General features: G+C 37.7%; 1 protein-coding gene across 5 annotated transcripts in view; it reads right to left on the bottom strand.

Moving 5' to 3' along the window:
• LOC117422477 (disabled homolog 2-interacting protein-like) overlaps window positions 1–22,512 on the bottom strand; it is a 241,465-nt gene that overhangs the window by 86,286 nt on the left and 132,667 nt on the right. For all 5 annotated transcript variants that reach the window (XM_058986894.1, XM_058986893.1, XM_058986896.1 and 2 more), the window contains one exon: window positions 8,860–8,978. In XM_058986894.1, the coding sequence (XP_058842877.1) occupies window positions 8,860–8,978 (119 nt within the window). The remainder of the gene's footprint in view (window positions 1–8,859; window positions 8,979–22,512) is intronic.

Genomic DNA, 22,512 nt, shown 5'->3' with positions numbered 1-22,512 from the left:
ATAATGGAATGGTGGTTCATGAATACTGAATAGGGGATTGTCATGGACTTGCCAGCGGATTTTGGATTAAGTGTCTATGGTTTGTATAACAGTTTTTTTTTTTTTAATATTGCAGTTTTACTGTGTGTGTGTTTTGGGAATGGTAAATGGCTTAGCCGTCTAGTTTAGTAGGTTAGATCCTGAAAAGGTTTAGTTAGCACTCCTAGGTGGAGTTAGGCTTTTTTTGTTACAGTGTTTTGTTTAAACCTTTTGTGTTTGTTAATAAAAGTGCGCAGGAAAGCGCTGAACTACAGTTTCTGTGTCTGGGTCAACTATTTAAAGGGTGCAAACCAGCCTTGGTTGGGGGCTTTGTCACTATATATATATAAATAACTTTATTTTTAAAACATACACATTTTGTTTGTAGAACACTGAAGAAGCATTCACATTAACACCACTGCATTTCCAGTAGCCCATCACTTCAACAGTGATCATCACACTGCTGAAGACACCACAGTCTGTGTGATCAATCAGTGCTATGGAGCAAATGTTGCTCAGAAACAAAAGGAACAAATTTATCTTCAAACTGGGAACTTTGGAACCTCTGGGAATCAACATTCTATTCTAATAATCATGACACCATCCACAGAATTTTTGTATAACTACAAATCTTTAATAATATATATATACACACAGTCTCTGGCTAAGAGAAAAACCAGAGAAAAAAAAATTAATTATTCTTGTACCTAATGCTTGAAGACTAATATTAGCAGAAAGAGTGAGACTCTGCACCCCCCCCCCCCCCCCCCCCCCCACATTTGTAACTTTAATCTTTCTCCTTTCAAAGATAATTGTGCAGATTTTTAGTTTTGAGTAAACAGCTTTAGAAACTGACCCTATTGTCACATCATGGTTTTAAGTTTTTTTTTTTTTAAATAGAAAACTGCTACTGTATTGTAATGCTTCAAAACTTACCTATATTGTTATTTTCAGAGTCTGACACATCTGGCCCTACAGCTCAATGAAAATTTGCTCTTGAAACTTTATCAAAACAGATCTTACACCCAAAATCGTACAACAAATATTGACCTGACATAGCCTGTTACAGTAGATGTTGAATAATGAATGTAAATGCATGTCACAGGGTGCTGCCAGAAAAAAATAAAATTAATTGAAAAATTACAAAAATCAAAGAACAGGAATCTATATAAAAAAAATAAAATAAATAAAGGTATTTCAATGTGTTCTTAATATGTTCAGTAAAAAGGAGTTTATGATTTATTGAGTATAATCCATCTCTGGTAGAGCTGTACTCAATAACCTTCAGGCTGTTTCAGATCATTTCCTTAAGACTTCATTAGATTAGAAATGCTGGAGGAAATGAACCAAAAACATACAAAATGCATTTCCTGAATAATAGTGAAGACAAGATCACAGGGCTAACTCTACCACACGCGCAGTCATGGATCAGCGCATGCCTGTGTCAGCAAGCTCGGACGCTGTTTTCAGCACTGCACTGTGAGGCAATAATGATTTAATATTATTATCTTATATTATATATTAATTTTCTTTTGCATTTTACAATTGCTTTGTCTCCAGGCAGTCAGTGAATAAAATAATACTTATTGAAAATATTTTTAAAAAGAAACTGTGAATTATACATTAATATATCTTAATTAGCTGCAATGTGCCTTACAATTGAGTGCTCTGATTACAAATGTCAAAAAGACAAAAATGTCATGAAATGTCCCTGTCTTTATTCAGCGGCTGCTCTGCAGTGTTGCTTCATGCTACAATAATCTGATGCCCCCGGCACGGAATCTTGCCATTACAATGTCTCATCAAATTAGTGGCACAGATACAGGACGAGCATCTATTTCTTAACCACTCTGTATGTTTTGTTATTAAGTAGAACACGGAATGAAATACTGCCCAGAGCAATCTATACAGATGACCTGGAAGCAATGCTTTGCTTAGCTGTACAAATAGGAGCTTGATTTATAAGAACAATCTCAATGCAAATCTAAAGCACTCAGTGTCTCTCTCTCTGTCAAGCTTGGATGGCCTATAGAAATACTGAAGGCTTGTTCCAAAATCTGCAGATTTGAGTTTTTGTGTAACGGGAGGTCAGACTGGGATAAAATCCATTCAGGTAAAAGTGTTCACCTCTGGCAAGCATTAACAATTCATTTGAACCTCGATTTTATTGTATACACACACGCAAACAACTACACTAAAACATGGTGACATTGAAAGATAGAAATCCTGCTGATTTAATAGATCTAATTTAGATGGGGAAGTTGCTAGAAATGAGTTAGTTAGGTAAAGTCCAAAGAAAGCGTCAGCCACTCTTTATTGAACAATTATTTGTGACAATATAAATCATGTCCTTATTGGGTCCTATCAGCAGCATCTTCAGTACACTTACTGTCAGCTTTGATGTTGTGGGCCCTACATAAAAAGAATGCACAACACAGCTAATGTATTGCTCAGCTGGCAAAGAAACTGTTATACCACAGTCACATGCTACTATAGGTGACCCAGAAAGGCCATCATGATTAGGCGATGCATTGTATGGTGACACCTGTCATACAGGAGACAACACGCAGCAACACGTTCTTGAGTTGAATCAGTCTTGCATTTTAAAAGACAATGTGGCAACAGTTAAAACATAGGCGTGCAAATCAATTACAGCTTATGTCAATACTGACGATCTAAGCGATTTTCCTAATGGTGACATAACCATTACACCTGTTGCACTCGTTAGCTAAATAACGTAAGTAATACATGATGTATGGAGACAGTACTACAGCTATACTGTACTTTAACCCTCCTAAGGCTGTAGTAAATCACCAACGAGTACTGTAGGAAGCCGTAGCTACCACTTTTCATATCCTGTACCGGCATGCTTACAGTATGTGAACACCTCTCTACTCGTTTTGTACATTTAGGGCATATGGTCTGATTCCTAAATCATTTCCACATTAAAACATTTCTTACTCACTGTTCTAAACTGTAAAATCAACAGTAAGGACTGAATACTCATTCATGTTCACACATTACCAATATTCTAAACCCATTTATTTGCACTCTGAGAACAGCTCTGTGCATTCAAATCTGAAAAAGAAAGCCTAATATAGCACTGGCTTTCCAAGATGTGTGATCTAATCCAGTTTGACCTTTTGACTTCTATTGAATAGTGTACTGTGCCGCATGCCTTTTCACATTGCTGCCTCAGTTGTATGGGATGATCACAACACCACACACTGTACAACTTTGACACTTTGAAAATGGAAAGGCTTCCAAAGGCAAAAATAAACACGCCTTGGTTTTTGTTGAAACTTCCCCTGGGCATCCCAATCACTTCAAATACATTTTCCACACAAAGCAACGCCCTGTCATGTATCATCTTAGAGCTTAAACTGTCAGCCTGAAAAGCATTTTAAGGTGGTAAATATGTTGGGGATGGCATCGTTCCATATCTGTATTCGGGAATTCGATGCAGCTCCAGGTTTTTTGTTGCTGTATCCTGTGGTGGTGATTAATAGTTGATCACCCTAAATGTTCAAGTAATTCTTCACATAGTTGTGTGTTGACTAAATGTTCCCATGCTTTAGAGCTTTCATGCTTTAGTACAAGATTGAAGCTCCAGGTTACTTGAATTTGGGTATAACAACATACTGGGCAAGAGAATAGCCTAACCCACACTACAGACTGCGGCAAGCAGTGATCAACCAAGATATATCGGCCGAATTACCTATTGAAAAATAGACCTGTTTGAAACATTTCATTTTTTGTTAAAACTAGCATTAAGAGATGATATACTTCAACCCCATGTCATGCATTCAGTAAAGTGAAGCACGTAGACTTAAGGATCAGTTGGAATGACAGCTGAAGAATCACATTTAGAGCTACTGTGTCATCCTTTGACTGAATTGGTGTCTCGTGACAATGAGGAATGCAACGGTTTTTATTTAAGCATTTGTCTCATTTTAATTATACGTGTCTTATGAATTACATTAAAATCAAATTTCAAATGCAAGCCTTGATTATATTATGCAAATACTGTAAAGACGCAAACTTATTTTTTGACATTATAAAGTATGCAAAACACAAACGGAAATATTCCAATCTTTCTGATATATCTAGTTTAATAGAACAGCACAGGGAGCTAGAGTTTATCTATAGATGAATACTATTAAGATGAGAAAGGGCAAGCTTCCAGGAGTATCTAAACCTAATCCTATCCTTAAATCACAATTTTACCCCAAACGTTTAATTTAATCCTTACCATAGTCAATATAAGATTGTAAAATTGCTATTCCTCAGTGGACGGGTGAAAGATCATTCTCTCTACAACAGATGTTATTGAAAATGAGGACAGGATTAAAAGCAAGTTCTCTATCTTTTGTAATAGATTGCACTGCCATCCATGTTATTTGGGTAGCCCACACTTGGTAAACTTACTGTGACACTGCAGACCTGTATACAGTACAGGTCCAGGAAAGACTCTTCACTCAAAATTGCACACCACTCTAGTAGTATTGGAAAGATAGTATACCGGGTACTAATATAGCTCTGCAAACTGGCATTTGTTTTTACTTCACAAACTATTCCACATGTTATGCTCAGCTAGTCTTTCAGTGAAGTTTCATCGTCATCATCTTTTAAAATGATCCTATCCAGAATCTCAGACAGTGATCCAGAAAGCCGCTTCTGTCTCTGTGCCTCAGCTCTCTGGCAAACTCAGCAAGCAGGCATTCTCACTTCTCAACGGGCAATGCTAAGAGTCGACACGTGAGGGCAGGAAACATGTTGAGCCACTGGAGGCAGCAAGCAGAAAAGGGATTTCAAAAGAGTACATTCGAAAACATGAGCGCAGCACGAATGCACCAATTTACCAGTTTGTGTTCTGTGTTTGGAGTCCCAGTGCAGGTAACCTCTCCAGCCTCCCACTAGTGCTGTACTACAGACAACTGGCAGTCCTTCTTCAAATGTACTGGTTGCGATCACAGAGAAAATCGGAAGCTTTACTGTTACAATAAAAACCACCATCCGCACATAATTTTTTTTTAAACACCTTTTTAATAGACAATACTATTGTATATACAAGAAATGTACTTTCAGCACCTGAGTCCACTGCCCGTACAGAAAGCCCAGCCGCTGCCACTCACAGAAACAGATGCTTTATTATTATCAGCTTTTTTAAAGGCAGTCACCAGATGAGCCTTGCTGTCAGTGGAGTGCGAGCCTGGCTGTTTTACGAGCTCCAGCCGGACAGATTTGTCCTCGGCTGACAGATGACCACCCCACCAGCACTCCTCTGGCACTGCGCATGAATAGTCATGAAGTGACCGAGACCTTCTCCTGTTGCAGCTAGCTTCAGCACACACAGGCCCAACCATGGAGAGACAGGACCCACTGCAGTGCTCTTAGTATCATGAACAGCCATTAACCAACACAGGTCGACATCTGCTTTATTCCCCCCACTGCTGTTCACATCAGTGCCATTAGTCACTTTCATTGGAGGCTTTCTTCACTGAGTCATCCAGCACTTACTATTGGGTGAAAGAATACGATAACACTAACTTTCTTGTTCATAAAGACAACTAACGGTTTTCAAGTTACAAAGGGATCTAATTACTGAAATTCCTTCGAATATGCCCAAGTGCTACAATTGAAAACAATATAACAAGTTTCTGGATCAGGTGACTCTGTGTGCAATGCAGAAATCGCATGATATTCTGTTTATTCTGTTTGCTAATTCTGAGAATTAATGCCTACAGCACACTGAAGAAAGCATCCTAAAAATCCAATTATGTGAAAAAAATAAGCACACACACACACACACACACACAGAAGCCACGCAGTTAAACAGAAGTCTAGAACATATTAATGAATGGGTATTATCAATTCAACTGCAATTAGTGTAAATTGGCAGTTGTGTGTGCCCGTGTGAGCAGTTGAGCCATTCATGTCACTGTGTACCTCTCGCAGGCTCTATACATTTCCATGCAACGTGTTTTGACTTCTACATCCAGTAATGGCATACACAACAAATGGCACTGTGCTGTTTTTTAATCTTCACTGCATATTGTACAGCCTGTATGGCTATCTTTCATTTAACTTTGAGGATGGTTGACAGAGAGTGAACATGCTGTGTTTCTATTGGCACTCTACTGTACATTGAGGCTCAGAAAGACATGGATGTTACACAGTCTTTATTTCGCTCAGCTTAAACAGTCCATTAGATGCGTATTTATTGTTTAAAGTAGAAAGCTTAATGATTTTTTTGAATATGAAACAAATGCATATTCAGTGGCATTCACTAATGAGCTGAACAGACTCTCATAACCTCTAATATAATATAAAGGAAAACTGTGAAGGGCAGTGTTTGGAGATGAGATCTAGGAACTTGGAGGAATGTGTGTTTAAAAGCCACTGACTGACTCCCTGTGTGTGTGACCCTGAGTGACTCATCCAGCCTCGCTATCTACTTTAGCTGTCAAAAAGCCTCTTCACAAAACCATCGTTTGCATCTTATTGTGGCAGAAAACCAGGATCTATTTTAAGATTTTCTTTTCTTTTCTTTCTTCAAACGAATTCCCATGGCGCTAGAGGTTTGTTCAGCCCTTAGGATTGGGCTTTTGAAAAGAAAAAAAATCCTTTCAGTCGATATATTCTTACAGGGCAAGCTATGTTGTTTCATTTTGTGCACATCAATCATTTTGTGCACATGTGATCCAAAGAAGGATTTTTAATATTATACTATACTTAAGTATTCATAAAACATTGTGTATAAAACTTGCTCTGTAACATTTTACATCAGCTTACATCATTGGCATCACATTTGCATGAATATTATGTTTAAGCCAAGCAGAACGTACCAGGTTTGATGTTAAATCTAACTCAGCATATCCTGGAATGTCAAAATATTTCACACTGTAATAGGAGCAAAGGATACACATTGCAACTCTACAAAAAAAACCAACAACAAAAAAAAAAAACACAACAACAATATTCTGCCGTATTCCAATTACGAATCCCATAGGAATGTCATTACAAATAAGGCAAATAAATAACACCTTAAAAAAAAAGTCATCTCAGCCACAATATTCACATTTCATTTCCACACCTCAATTGATAGGATATGCTCAATGTACTGCTAATGCTAGAAGAACCCAATCCAGACGTCTCATTTTATTTCCAATACATTGTTTATACAGTAGACCAGAAGAACAAAGTCAAACAAAAGTCACAAGATCTAGACCCTGCTCAACAAGGGAAGTCATTAAGTGAGCTGGGAATTGAGACCCCTACTCTTAGCTCCAAACCATTAAGACATGCTGATACCCGAGGAGTAATCAATTGGCTTGATGCTGTCATGAGCTTTTCCCCATCACTGAAAAGATGCAGCCAACTACAGGTATATATGAAGCTATGTGAATCCAGCCGTCCAACATTACCAGCTGCTGTACCTGATGGGAATAACATAAAACAGCCGGTATTTACAATAATCTTCCATTTTTTATATATAAATAAACCACTATTTTAAAAAAGAAAACTACAATGTATTGTCTTTTGCTTGCATTTAGGGAGTTGTAATCAGCAAATACAGTACTACGAACTAAATTCACACAGCGAGGGTGCATAAAGGTCTTGATAAATACTACATCACATGCCTTTATGAATGTAAAAGACATTAAAAACAGTGACTAATATACAGTACAGGGGGAATATTCTGTTTTTTTATGTTGCTATGGAAAGCATGACACTCTAGCTGATTTGAAGGACAAATACATGACTGGAATACCTGTACTGTATGTAACAATACAACCTCATTTTGTTAAATGCATTGATGTAGCGAAGTGATTTTCTGAAGCAACGTTTTTGTTTGCATGCACTGTATAGAGTAACATCAGTCATATCCTATAGTTACATTTGTTTGTGGATCAAAAGGCTTTCAAATGTGAACAGAAGTTGATGTACTATCTACAAAAAAAAAAAAAATACATAATGCCATTCAAACAGCAAATCAGTCCCAGTTATGGTTAGATGATTTCAGCTTTCAGATTTGAAGAGATCACGCTGTCATGACTTACGATCCCTGGGGGAACCAGGCAGTGAGGTCACATGAGAGCCACATCCTAAAGGCTTCCGACAACTGCTCAGAAATGACCAATAGAGATTGAAAACAATAAAATAATTGGGGCTTGCAAGACGGGTGGCAAACTTGAAATAAAAAATACAACACTGTTCAATACCAGGCAGTAATCTACAGATGTACGGGTAAGGAAAAAGTCACTTTCTTTATGATAATCAGTCCTGAAATAATGATCTTAACAGAAGCAGACCTCAATACCAACTTCCTAATATATAAAAAATAATATTCACACACCTCATTTCACTGTATCTGTATTGCATGTAGAAAGGTTAATAAGTGAGACTAATAATGGTCTAAAACCCCAGCTGGATTAATACAGATTTAGAGAGTGCTGGTATTAAGATCCTCCATGGTTTAGATCATTACAATAGACCCCCATGTGATCAGCTTGTGGCCAAACCACACATTTTCTGCACAAACCATGCTTTAAATAACCTCTGCACTAGAGGACGGCTCTTTTAATAGGCCTGCTGATTGTTCATGATCCAGCCTGAAATTCAACCTGTTCCATTAAATGCAAGCTCCCTGTAACAAGTACTTGGCAATGCCAGCTGAACTTCAACAAAATGTTCACTTGTGTGCAGACATGCCAGAACCCATTCCTGTACAAGCACCCTGTTAGTGTTCTAAAGTGTACACCCCCACCGGGAAGCCCCTTGTGGATGACAATGGGTCGATCTCCTCCACCCCCCTCCCCAGAGCAATGGTTCCCTTACCTCTCATTGTCCACGCTCCTGAATCCAGGTAAGATGTGCCGGAAGCTGCTGTTTCTGTCGAGCTTGGGCTGGCTCTTTGTCCTTTTGATGGATCCTTTTAGCCGACGGCTCAGAAACCCCTGTAGGGAGGTCGGGATGAGAGAATAATTAACACACAGCAAAAGAGCTGTCCTGCACTAGCTAAAACTATCTGAATTTTTCTCGAGTTCCCTTCATCTGTGACTGCTGGAAGCAATGTGTACTGTTGTCAACCCAGCTCTGAAGATTCCACATCGGCTCCTGCTGCTCAACGAGCTAAGTCAGCTACGTCGGTGTGAGACTTCCCTAAGCCCTGGTTGCCATGGAAACTATTGCCTGGCATTAAAAAAAAAAAAAAAAACACTGTCTGCAAGACAAGACTAGCATATATACACCATACACACCAAGTTCTGAGAAATGCATCTGTGCTGCTTTTAATTTTTGTTTTGTGTGTGGTTTTTTTTCTATTTGTTTCAGTGCATTCTAAAGCAGTAACGGATTGGATCAGCTGCACAAACAGACGGAATGCAATCGATTTTAAAAAGATTCCACATATTGTTCTTTGTCATGTGAAACAATGGAAAGATGCCAACACCATAATGGTGACCCTGCTGTATTAAAACAACACTTCATGCTTGAAATCAGCATGCTTTTGTAATCAGCACAAATTGACGGTGATATGGTATAATTCCAGCAATCATTTTAATAAGGGCAATTTTGAGCTGGCATGCATTGCAGAACCCCATAAAGTGCTGTGTATCCATCTCATGCACATTCAGCACCCTGTGGAATACATTTCTACGCACTGGCTTTCTTTGCATGAAGGGTTGAATCTTTATGTAGATGTTTTACTTATTGGAGGTTTAATGTTTTTTTATGTCCCTCCAGGACAACACTGGTAATGAATTCTAGAATCTCAGAGTTCTATTAAATGTGGGTTATGTGATTAATGGAGAATTAATAAACCAGCACAATATTTTATGCAGATCATTTGGTAGAATTAGAAATAACACTCGTAGTTTAAATTCCAATGGAACAGTTGCTATCAATTTGATATTCCACTGACATGGGAAAACAAAAAAAAATCAATTATTATTAGTTTAACAATTCAGGGAGAGTACAGTTATATATATCTCGGTTTTACATTTTTTATATTTACAATTTTACATTGGTTTTGACTTGCACAGTATTTACCTTCAGTGGTTCACAATGCATGAAGATACTGAAGTAAATTGAAAATCAATGCAGGATTCTTGTATAACAGTATATTTTCAGTGAAAGGATTAGTAAATGACTATGTTGTTGAGGATTTTTGGTTTGCTTTTTACAGCACAACAGTTTGACATAATTCAAGACATCACATAAAAAAGTTTTGTTCGCTAACATACACATTTATTTTTTCTGCATAACATGGACTTGAATTCCATCTGTGCTGGAGAGTTGCAATAAGTCAACTACAAAGGACCAGGGCCAGAGGCCACTTGGCCACCGCTTACTATAACTGGCAAGAACTTGGGGATGGGGACTATTTAAGGGAATAATATTTGAACACAGGGAAAAAAAATTATGCTAACCACTGTAAGAAAATAAATGAGCTTATAGGCAATGAAGATAAGGCCAATCCTCCTTGTCCCATGAATGGCAGCACAATTACTCTTTCCAAAAAAAGAATGTGCAGACATGTCCATTCTTTGGCCTGTCTTCTCATGCAGATGTATACCGTTTCCTGTACCCGCTCAAGGGGAACTCTTCACTCGGTGGAAAAGTTCTCAGAAAAAGGAGCAAGCCAGCATACGATCATGTATAGTATCACATTGTAGCTCTAGACATGAAGGCACTGGTTCTGTGTGTGGGATGTGATTAGTGATGATACCGTGGTCAAATGTAATCTCTCTAATGACTGGCATCCAGTTATTGATAACAGCAGACCAATACTGGGTGGAAGGCAGGCCCTGATTAGCACATCTCTGATATGGTTTATGGGATGCCAAATACATGATTTACGAACAAAACTGCAGGATTAATAAATGAATGCCTGATACCTAAAAAATGAATGTATAAGCGACTCCAGTCTGCGTCTTCAGTTGATGCACAGTAATGAATCTGCTGTATCACACTATATATCTACAATCGAATCAAGCAGTCACCCAATGGATGATGCCTGGACTTCTTTCTCCCCTTTTTCCAAAGCATCAATGCTGCTATGCTGTTGCTGGAAATGCAAAGCTCATCGTTCGGTTCTAGCACTCAGTTATCATACAATCGTTTCAAGCTGTGCACCCGCTAATGAATTAGAAAAGTAGGGGGTGTTCTCTACTCTTTGTGCGATTGATGGGTTTATTGACAAAGCCCTCCCTTTCTCTCCATGCTGTTTGCATGCATTCATCATTTCATGCATCACATTTCCAGAAAGTGCTCTGAGAACAAAGTACACTTCAGAGCTGACACTATGCGATTCGGTAGTATACAGCATGGGTTTCAGATATTCACAAGCAGAGGATCCAAGAGCATTTTTAGCTTTGTTCCTAATGTAAGGGTCCCCATGGCAACAAAACATTGAGGGGTGGATTCCATATATATAAAAAAAGAACTCTTTATGACATGTATTATTATTATTATTATTATTATTATTATTATTATTATTATTATTCACCCCTTAGTGTCTGTCTATGCAGTATAATTTCTCACATTGATTTCTCATACCAGCAGTAAAATAGAGACCAACAATAACATGTGTATTTATGTTTCAGTTTTTATGATTCCATCTGTGGTTCTAGAACTCATGAAACACCAGCTCACCTGCCCCCCATGACAATGACAATGACAGTCATGAACAATGAGCACCTTCCTATTTAAAACCCACACTCTCTGCAGCCATTGCTTGTTTACCCTAACCCCTCCCACCCGCCACTCGAATTCCCTGCGGTAATGACATCACCATCCTTCACGACCTCTGGGGTTCATCGCCAGGGTAATATTTTTTTCATGGTAAAAAATGGCCTGTTTCACAGCATGTAAGGCCTAAAAATAAGTATTTCAAGATATTTCAGGATTAAACATAACAGTTCTTAAAGCAGAAAAAATAGCTTTGTCACGTTCAAAATGTAACGTTTTCTCTAGCGTTAATATACAACAAATCTTTTACCTGAAAAAAACAGTAAATGCTAAATTGTATAATTGTTTTATACGTCCACCTTCTAAAGAAATTCTATTTTCACCATCAGTGAATTACCAAACAACTTAAATAAATTATGAAATCCGTAAAAAAAACAACATCGTTCTCAGCCCGGCAACAGGAATTCCAGTTGTTAGAATTGTAGCAAGTAATATAACATATGAATGTATTTCAGCTGACAGCATTCATTTAATTATTAATTTAATTGCATTCCCTGCAGTTTTTTTAAAAATATTATCACAAAAATCTAAAGTAAATGAAGAAAAAAAAATATTCTAATAAGATGACATCATCCTTGAGTGAAGTCAACAATGAAACACCCCACCTTTCAATGGAGTGGTTTGCATTGAAAGATTCTGTTTCCTTTTTTCATTAAATTGAATAGAGAAAAGCTCTACCTCAGGGAAATTTGAAACACACAGCAGAAAGAAGACACTGCGGCCGGCTGGAGGGAAGCAGTGAAGGCAGCAGCAAGCTTTAAGAAACAAACGATGCCGTGGATGAAGCGAGACATGCTTTGCAGATAAAAAAAGTGACCTTGAGAATAAAATGCCATTTTCATTCACTAATCAATGCTGCCAGCAAGACGAAATGCACAAAGCATTTTGTTTTCCATTTAAAAGTTGCATGTGCAGAAAAGCTACACAAATTAGACAGCCTCCAAGTAACAGCCTTCATAAGCAATGTCTGATGAATTCTAACACTGTTTAAAGGATGGTACATTTTTCAGTAACGGGTAACTGTAATGGTTCCTTTTTCAGACACAAAATGTGGTAACGCATTACTTTTTATGGGAATAATAAAAAAATAAAAAAACACTGTTACTTTTAGTCACAAAGAAATAACTAATAGGGCTAATGCATAATACTGAAATCCGAAAGCACTTCAAGACTGAAGCCAAGCTTTTTATATCATCTTGCTAGAAAATGGCATCAGAGGAGAGAACAAGTGGGTGTAACAGTGGCTCTTCAAAGAAGAGAAATAACTATTTCTAAATGTAACTAGTTACATTGTTTTCAAAGTAATATCTAACTGTAATTAGTACAATATCTTGCAGATGTAATACATTACTTTTTTAAAAACATCCTCAACACATGCATATGTCTGCAACAGCAAACTGCTGTATCATTTACAATAAAAAGTGTACACTTTATTGATTCTTGTAGGACCGGTGTTCAATCGATTTTTATTTTTAAATGATACAGCTGATCTGTGGCACAGGAAGACCAATTTAGTGGGTTAACTTTAATCCCATTGAATTCAAGGCACTAGATTTCTAACTGGATTTAAGGCAAGCACAAGCTGAACAGAGCAAAGAACAAAGCAAGACTGTCACACAACGTATATACCTCGAATATTGTATTAAAAGCTCTGTGTGTGTGTGTGTGTGTGTGTAGAGAAGTGGTTAACAACACTCTTGCTCCCAAAACATGCAGTTTTAATCACATAACTGGGAAAGAAAACCAGACACAGAGCACAAGCCTTAGGATGCCATGCTTAAATTACCACACAGGGGGATGAAGCTAACTTGTCGATTCTCATGCTTCCCCTCAATTACTCAGTAGCTACAGCAGCGCTTTCACCATTTTCTGCTAAATCTATAAAACCATTACTAAACATAGAGAAACTCCTGAAACAAAAGGAGATGAAACAAAAGCTGGAAAACAAAGTCCAATGTTGCAATTGGAAAAAAGAAACATGTAGTGGTTTGATTTCATGGTTAGAAAACGCCTTTAGGTTCATTCCGTCTGAAGTGAGAAAATGCTGGCATGTCTCTGGTTTTCATTGCAAATCTAAAGTTTATTCTTCCCAACCGAAATGACCCTTAAACTGTGACGAAGGGATGTCAACTGCATTCAATGTTAACTGCATTCAATAATTTGGTTGTGCATTTCAATTGAGAATGTATCAGGTACGCTAACACTACTAGTAAGCTAACACAATGTATGAAACGTGTTTCACAATACTATATATCAATTCAATACTAATTCAAGCTCACTAGAATGTTTTAGTAAGGAGCCAGAAGCTTCCTTTTTTATGTCCTAATCATTTTCAAGGGGAGCCAATATTTTATTAAAAAGTGCTGTGTTTGGAATACTATAAAACACACTGAAGGTTTGTCTCAGCACCTCAGTTGCACGTAAGTAATGTACCAATGCCAGTATTTATCCAAGAGGAATCCACATTTATAGCATATACGGAAGCGCAAACGTGCCATTAACATTTTATTTCCTTTGTGGCATGCAGCGTTTATTTATCCTTGAAGAAAAATGTAGCCAGTGCTGCTGCTGCCAAAAGATTCATTTAAAATACATTCCCCATTCCTGGGGTGGTTTATAGATTTGCCTTTTTTTACTAATTATTTTACCAAGATGAAAAGTCCATTCACATATTCATCATTCACACAATGACATATCACTGCAAATATGACATTTGGCCATCAGATGCTGAAAAGAAGCACTTTAAAATCTGACTCGCCTGCCATGCAATAAACTGCCCCTGCATTTAACTATCCATATTGTATAATTGCACAATTGCACGCTGCAAAACCAAGCATGTGAGTGCCTTACAAACTACTTTGCTTACTTCAGTCTTTTTACACAGAGACATGATAATTACACTTGCAAGCATAACCATTCCTCCCTGTTAGAAGCTTCTCAAGTGCTCCCCTCAGACAAAACAGCTGTTCACAGGCGGGTTAAAAGCATCAGAAACCATTTTTACTAGAGCTAGTAGAATCCACATCGATTCACAGATTGTGAAAGGTCCTTATTATGGGTTGCAGGCTGGAGTGTGAAACAGTAACTTGTCTAAATTAGAAATACGAATACATGTTCTTTCCTACTGCACCTCTTTTCCTTTGGCTTACATTTCCATATGGTCATAAAAAAAAATTGTTAATTGAAGCTCATCTTTCTGCTAATGTGTATGATAAAGGAACTTTATAGGGTATTATCTTGGCAAGGGTTTGTAGGAAGTATGCCACTGGCAATGGAAATGTTTTTAACGTAGCATATTTAATATCACAAAATGTCTTATGACAGAGTGTAACTTGCAAGTTATGTGAAAGCACCAGTAAGCTGATTAACTAAAACTGCCATTTATTTATTTTGTGTAAAAACTAGAAGGGTGTATGCCAAACACAGCAAATAATAGGAAGGTGTTCATCCTGGTAAGGGTGTAACACTTTGTAATAACAATCTGCAATTGAGCATGCTTTGTTCTCCCACAATTACAGAGGCGGATCCACAGTTTCAATACAAATTCACAAGTTAACCCTTTCAGTCTTAGAGCTGTATGTAATCATACGCTGTCAGAAATCATGCTGGAACCTCATGAACTCCAAGGTCTCAGTCTTTAGTAGTATATAAATATTTGTAAAAAAAAAAAAAAAAAAAAGTCCTTCTCTCATGTACACTCAATAAAGGAGCTGAAAGGGTTAAAAAAAAATAATGTGCTGTCATAGAAACAAACACCTTTCCATTTAGGAGAGCATTAGGGCAGAGTGCGTGTGCTCATACCAGTGAAAGAGTTTGTGACGCAGTAAACTTTCTTAGCTCAGTTCAAGGTAAACGATTCTTGATTATTACCTGTAATGGAAATTGACACTGCATGTGAGCACTATATTATATATATATATATATATATATATATATATATATATATATATATATATATATATATATATATATATAGTTTAATTGCCTTTTTGTTCCTACTCCACTGTGTACACATTGTCACTACCAGTCACATGATTAATGCTCACTCACAGAAATTGATTTGCCCTCTCTAAAACACATAGCAGGGTCAGAATGAAGGCTTCTGTTCAATGCTTCACATTTGCACTCTCAAACGTTACTTATCATATCAGTTTTATACTCCATGGGCCACATTCCCTGAGCCCTACCTGATTCCAGCCTGTGGGTACGACTACGACCCCATGCAACGTGGAAAAGCTTCCGAATCCCCCATGTCAGCCACAGCAGGAGCGCTCTGTATTCCGATGGGATTAAGAAAATGTGGGAATGTTCAGCACAATGTCTGCCGCAGTGGCGTGCTTTAACACTTAACTGGATTTCTGCCTCAAAACCAAAGAGTTCCAAGGATGACAAGGGGCGTGTATATATAAGCAGGCTTCAGCAGATAAAGCAGACATAGTGGCAGACAGAATGTAGTAAGAGCACTCAACCTCAACCTTCCCCAATTTAAACCATTACCAAGGAAACCACATCTATGTTACCGGAACAGCGTGACGCCATCGGGTTACATGAACACTTTGAGCCTTTCAGGGACACCTAATGAAACAGGATTTTTTCATGTTTCTGGGGAAAAAGATGCCGCTACTGTATGCCCAGGAATCAGCTTTTTAGTGGTAGGTTCTCATTCATAGCCGGTAACAAACTGTAGTCTGGAGAATCATTCTATCTCTTAGCAACTTCCATTATGGATGGCTTAAATACTGATTATGAAGATCTATGAATCACGCAGTAATAAATTACTTCTGACAGCTCTCAAGATTAGACTGCCCCCTGCTGGAGAGGACCGGAATTAACTAGAACATGAACAGAAATAAAACCAAGCACAGGGATATAAGAACTACTGTAGACTTATTGAACAGTTAAATGTAATGTTTATCATTGCTATTCATTTGATTATATATAGCATCTTGATGAATTGCAAACCACTGTACAGCAGTTGAAGATTGCAATTGTAGCTATATAGGTACAACAGTAAAATATAATGATGACACTAAATACTAAATCTAGTCTGCTTTTTCAGTGCATAGTGCATGATAGTTTAAATGGTAAACAATCATTTACGCAGAAAGTTGAATCTATCAAACGTCAATGTACAGCCTTGGTCAGAATGATGTTCTAATGGCAATATTTGGAGCTCAATGAATTGCTACCCGTATGCTTGTACAGAGCAGTGTATGTAATGTAATATTGATTATGATACCCATCAAAGGCCAAACAATTTGCATGTTAAGTAAATTCTGCTAAACTTGTTTGGACTATCAATGCGGTCGTGCCATGTGCATGACAAACAGAATTAATTGTTTCCAATACATCTCCATGACTGTTTTATGAATAGGCACGTTCATAATCCAATGAGACTGATGAATGACAAGCTGGAGTCATTTTCTTTGTCAGGTTTCGCTGTCCTTTCCTCCCATGGCTTGACTTTCCCTGCTCAAGAAGATGCTTTTTGACCTGTGTACTGGGTTGCAATTGCTAAGACGACACCAGATGAGAAAGGAACATTCTCTCAGGGAGGATTTAAGCCAGAAGTTGTTAATAGAGGACAGAACATCAATAATGAACACCACACACTCACGATGCCTGGGATGTAGTGCCTCAATGTTTTTTACATCCCTTTAATGGAATATCAGACAAGGCAATGTCACTAAAACCAACAGAAAAACCAAGACAACCAAGCAAATGAATACAGGAAAGAAACGGAGAGTCGACTAACTGAACAGAATAATAAAGTTATCTACTGTAGATCCCAATTTGTCACTAAAGAAATGTGAAAACATGTGCCTAAAGCAGTGGATAAATAGAGGAACACAATGCATGAATTGAAGGAGTACGGACCAAAGCATGGCAATACTAATTACTGGTCCCTTCTTGTTCTGTTTTAACAATATAGGTGAAAAGCTGAAGCTTCCTGGCACCTGACCTTCATACTGTAAGTGATCTAGCTGCAATCTGATCATGTGACCGACAGCAAAGGTACCAGGATGCACCAGTTTATTAATAGTGTTAAATTTGAAATATTTGTGTATCCTAAATGATTCTCAGCACAATAAAAAGGGGGCCATAATGCTGTTAAAAAAAGCTAATAAGAGATTTAAAAAATCGATCCTGGAGAATGGGTTAGCACTGCTTTACAGTATAAAGGAAAGACCAACAATAGAAACACGGGATTGACAATATCACAGATTGGACACAGAGAGTTGCTGTAGAACAGACAGCCTTACAAAGATTTCAACAACCACAACACCCTTGGAAATAGAAGACCGAGGCTGAGACAGAGAGACAGAAAGCCTAAACAACAGCATTCTTCCTTTTGACTTTGTAATGCAAATTCAAACCCTTTAGTGATACTGTATCAGCTATGGCCAACATTTTGCATAACCTGGAATTTTAGGATTGAGACACAAGTAAAACAAAAACAAAAAGTATTTATTTAACATCATGTAATCAAAGAAAATATAAAATGATATCGCAAAAGTCTACCAGAAGCCATAACAGTAGTACAGTATTTCCTGTTAGATTTCAAAAGGTCACATTTTTCAATTGTTGTCGTATATGGAAAACTACAAAGCGGTGTGTAATTTGATATGTTCGCGTAACATTATCCAGCAGGTTTCATTCGACTTTATGAAGCAATTATATAGGGTGATGCAAAAACTTTTGACCATAGCTGTAGATTCAAGGAGATTCTTTTTCTGGATAACACTCCATGTTTTACCAGCTCTTCATAAAAACAATATCTGTATACAATATAAAACATATATAATATATAGGGGGTCTATTTGATCTACACAGTGGAGGATTTAAATAACGCTGTCATTTAAATAATTACAAAATGTACCTTCCTGAAATACTGTACATTTTTACAGACATTCATACACACTAATATGCATTGCTTGGTTGTTTGATTTTCAGTAACCTGGATGGTTTATTAGTTAAGACAGTATTTAAACATTAAGCACAGTTTTAAGAATGTAGACATGCCCAGATGAAGTGACTTCTTTGATACGTTTCCACTGATATAAAAATCTATACAGAATCTTCCCATGAAATGTGCTTTAGGGAGATGAGATACAATGCAATGTCTTAAACCCTGTCATCTCTGCATTGCACTCAATACATAAATATACAATACATTCACAGTGGATTTTAATGGAACCTTGACAGCTTAACAACCTTATTTTTTTTCAGTGCTTTCTTATGTAACGGCAGAGATTAGAACACTGTTATTCTCTAGGATTCAAAATGGAAAAGGATTTCATTAGGTTTTATTATGAGTGTGCATCGTTCATCATTCTAAAAGACACTGCTTCATGTCAAGAAAATCTGGCAGATGACAAATTAATAACTTATCATATTTCAAAGATTTAACACATGTTTCAAACGTCAGGAATCTATTACAATTAGTTTTTTTCTTAGGAGAAAACCTTGATGGCATCTTTTAATTAAACATATTCATGAGCAAGACACCAGTATCTGTTTAGCCGATTAAAACATATTTAATGGAGAGGAAAACCACTTTTTTGACTGTAAACAAGGTTTGATTAAGAACACAGCAATTATATCGTATGATTGTGGGATATTACAAGCTCTTTATTATTTCCAGTGCAAGGCTGTGACTCAATAGTGGTTAATATATGGATGTAGACATACTGTAAGCAGTAGGTTGTATTTGAGCAGCCCTAATTTTGTGTTGAGTTCTTAGCATGCACATGGTGCCTCACTGCAGAAATAGAAGACTGGAGTTTAATTAACACGTTTACTCCTGCTACCTTCTCAAGGCTCAAAAACTGGAAAAGTAAAGGAGGGGAGGGGAGGGGAGGGAGGGGGTGGTGGAGGGAAAGCGGTGAACAGAAATAAAAAACGAGAGCGAGCAGGAATGAGCTATTGTGCAGTTCGCAATCTAGGCAACCAAGACAGATGAGATGTGCATTTAGCTTAAATTTATGACAGCAGCATTATGGGGGATAAAGCAAGGTGTATTTCACAGTATCTAACCTTCAGGGCTTACTGACACTCAATCAAGTCTGTCTGGTAATGACTCCTTATAATGAGTTAGCACCGCCTATCACCCCAGATAGAAAGTGATGTGCTTGAGAAATATGAAGGGAAACTGAGCTGACACATTGCCGACTGCAGTGAATATTATCCAGCTAGTCATTGACTTATTTATGAAACATCCATGACAGGTTTGGCTGTGCATGCTTGTTTTTTTCATGATAGGGTAAATGAAAGTTTAGGAGTCAATACCCCATCTCAGATTCTAAGCTTCATTAGATGAATTTGTTTTTTAAAATGTAAGGTCCCGGTCTACAAAAATCTAATTCAAAGCAACTGCAATGACAGTACTTGGGCACAGAATGGCACTGTGAAAATGGAGAAATAACATTAGAAATGTATAGTAATAATAATAATAATAATAATAATAATAATAATAATAATAATAATGCCTACTTTTTTTGTTTTTTTACTGCAGCATTCTAGATATTGCTGTGCTGGTACAGATCAGCAAGCACTCAATAACATGCTAAGCATTGAGAAACCATGGTGACACTTTCCAAACAGCTGTCTGTCTCTAAACTTAAGCATCACAACTTGGGAGGATTGCCTGATTATTTCTCTCAATCTCATATCCCCTGCTGCACCCTGACACCACATGTGAGAGAAACATTTCATTACATATTTCTGCCTTGTTGACCATGAAATACTGCACAGTTTCCAAACCAATTCAAATTGCTTTAAATCCCTCTTAGCCACCGCTCACACTACATGTCCGAAATAACAGTCTTTTTCTCTTCCAGTTTTGAGCTCTCCGATAAACAATTACAGAGACATTTCAATCAAGGGAAGGCCACTCAGGCAGAGGACTTTGTGCTCTTCAAATGCTATCTAAATTAGGTCTTCAAACAGTGTTGCAATTTAGGAAGGTTTCTCAAGGAAATCAAGCTGACAAAATTCCATTCTGTCTAAATGGCCTGCTATTTTATATATATATATATATATATATATATATATATATATATATATATATATATAAACATGTCCTTGTTTATTATTACATTTCATGCAAACCAGCACTAGATTGTAAACATGCCAAGTAGCTCATGATTATAATTATGTTCTGTTCAGAATCAATCCACAAGACCCAAACACCTCCACTGTGCTTCAAATAAGTATTGCAATGTTTCCATGTGCACTGTAACACTCATCTCGTTCCAGTGTCAAACTGGGGCTGCTGCTTCTTCCATCTGCAGCCTTACACAGTGGTCAAGTCCTGTATATTCGTAACACGCTTTGCATAATTAACATTTATAAACGTATTCCCCTGCTTCTAAAACATAGGCTCTGTTTAATGACACTCCCCCATCCACATCTCCATGCTGCCTGTTGATAACAAATCAGATATTTAAGCATATTACGTTTGAAGTAAATAGGACTGCCGTATCTATGACATCCCTTATAAAAGTTTCCCATGGTAAAAGCACAGGAAAGTGTATTACAGCACAGTGAAAGCATGGTGAATCATAGGTGAGCACTGCAAAGACCAGTGAGGTATGGTAAAGCATATTAATAAACATGGCAACCACTGTGGTAAATGCACTGTATAATCATAGGAAAACTGCAAAGATACAGTGGTAAAATACCACAGTAAACTTTTATAAGGGACGATTCATGGTATGCTTTGCCTTTCCCTAATAGAAACCCTGGTCTGAACCTGTTGTATAGTATATCACACACACACACACACACACACACACACACACACAGAACAGTTTTGACAGCTTCAGTTCAATGCCTAGGGGATCTTCGTGCACATTGCAACCAGACTGAAAGGCTTCGTTGTCAGTTTGCTGCTTGGGAGCGGCACAGCTTTAGACGTGTGTGTCAAGATACAATGCTGCTTTACCAGAGCACAGGCACAGACATCTATCTCCTGGACATGTCAGAGACACAACAGTGGAGCGGTGAGGAGATTTTGGGCTTCGATTATCAGAAAAGATGACTTCAAATGGAACAATTTGTGGAGGAAACTCACAACACTCCAAGTCCTGTACTTAAATGTGGATCTGCAACTCTCACCTTCAGTAACTTCAGTAACATTTGAACTCCTCTTCCACTCATTCAGTAGTGTATTATTCGATGGTCTCTACATTTTATCCTAGTGCCATGAACGGGCAGCGGAAGGAGGCTATGAAGTGAGAACCAGCAGGTGGGGAGGTCACTAATCTCTTACACTCACACACTGCACATCCTTGAGCAAGGCAGACCAATACGGTCAAACAGAATGAGTGACTTATCAAAAATGATGAACCCTGACTATGAAGAATACGCTTTCGTATTTTAAAAATTGCAAGCAAAGCCTTTGAGTCCTTTTTGAATGCATTTCCCGAGTGATGATATCCATGGGCATTACCTGGCCCGCTATAAACTAAGCATTGTACCTTCTGTGTACAGAGCCATTTCATGGTGAATGATAGTAGTAGAGCAAGGTCTTTGTAATTGCTTCCATCGAATAGCCAGCCACACAGAAAGCAGAGGTAATACAATTATAATAGCCCCATTCTGCATTCCCTATACCTCAACCTGCATGGCTTCAGGCATTTATTTTCCTCATGCACACTAGGTTGCAGCTTCATCACAGAAGTACAGTCCTGTTCCAAGTGATGGAATTCGTCTGGCTTTTAAAATGCACCATGTCGG

Source organism: Acipenser ruthenus, chromosome 15 (assembly GCF_902713425.1).
Source record: "Acipenser ruthenus chromosome 15, fAciRut3.2 maternal haplotype, whole genome shotgun sequence".
NCBI lineage: Eukaryota > Metazoa > Chordata > Actinopteri > Acipenseriformes > Acipenseridae > Acipenser > Acipenser ruthenus.
This window is presented reverse-complemented; position numbering and strand designations above follow the sequence as displayed.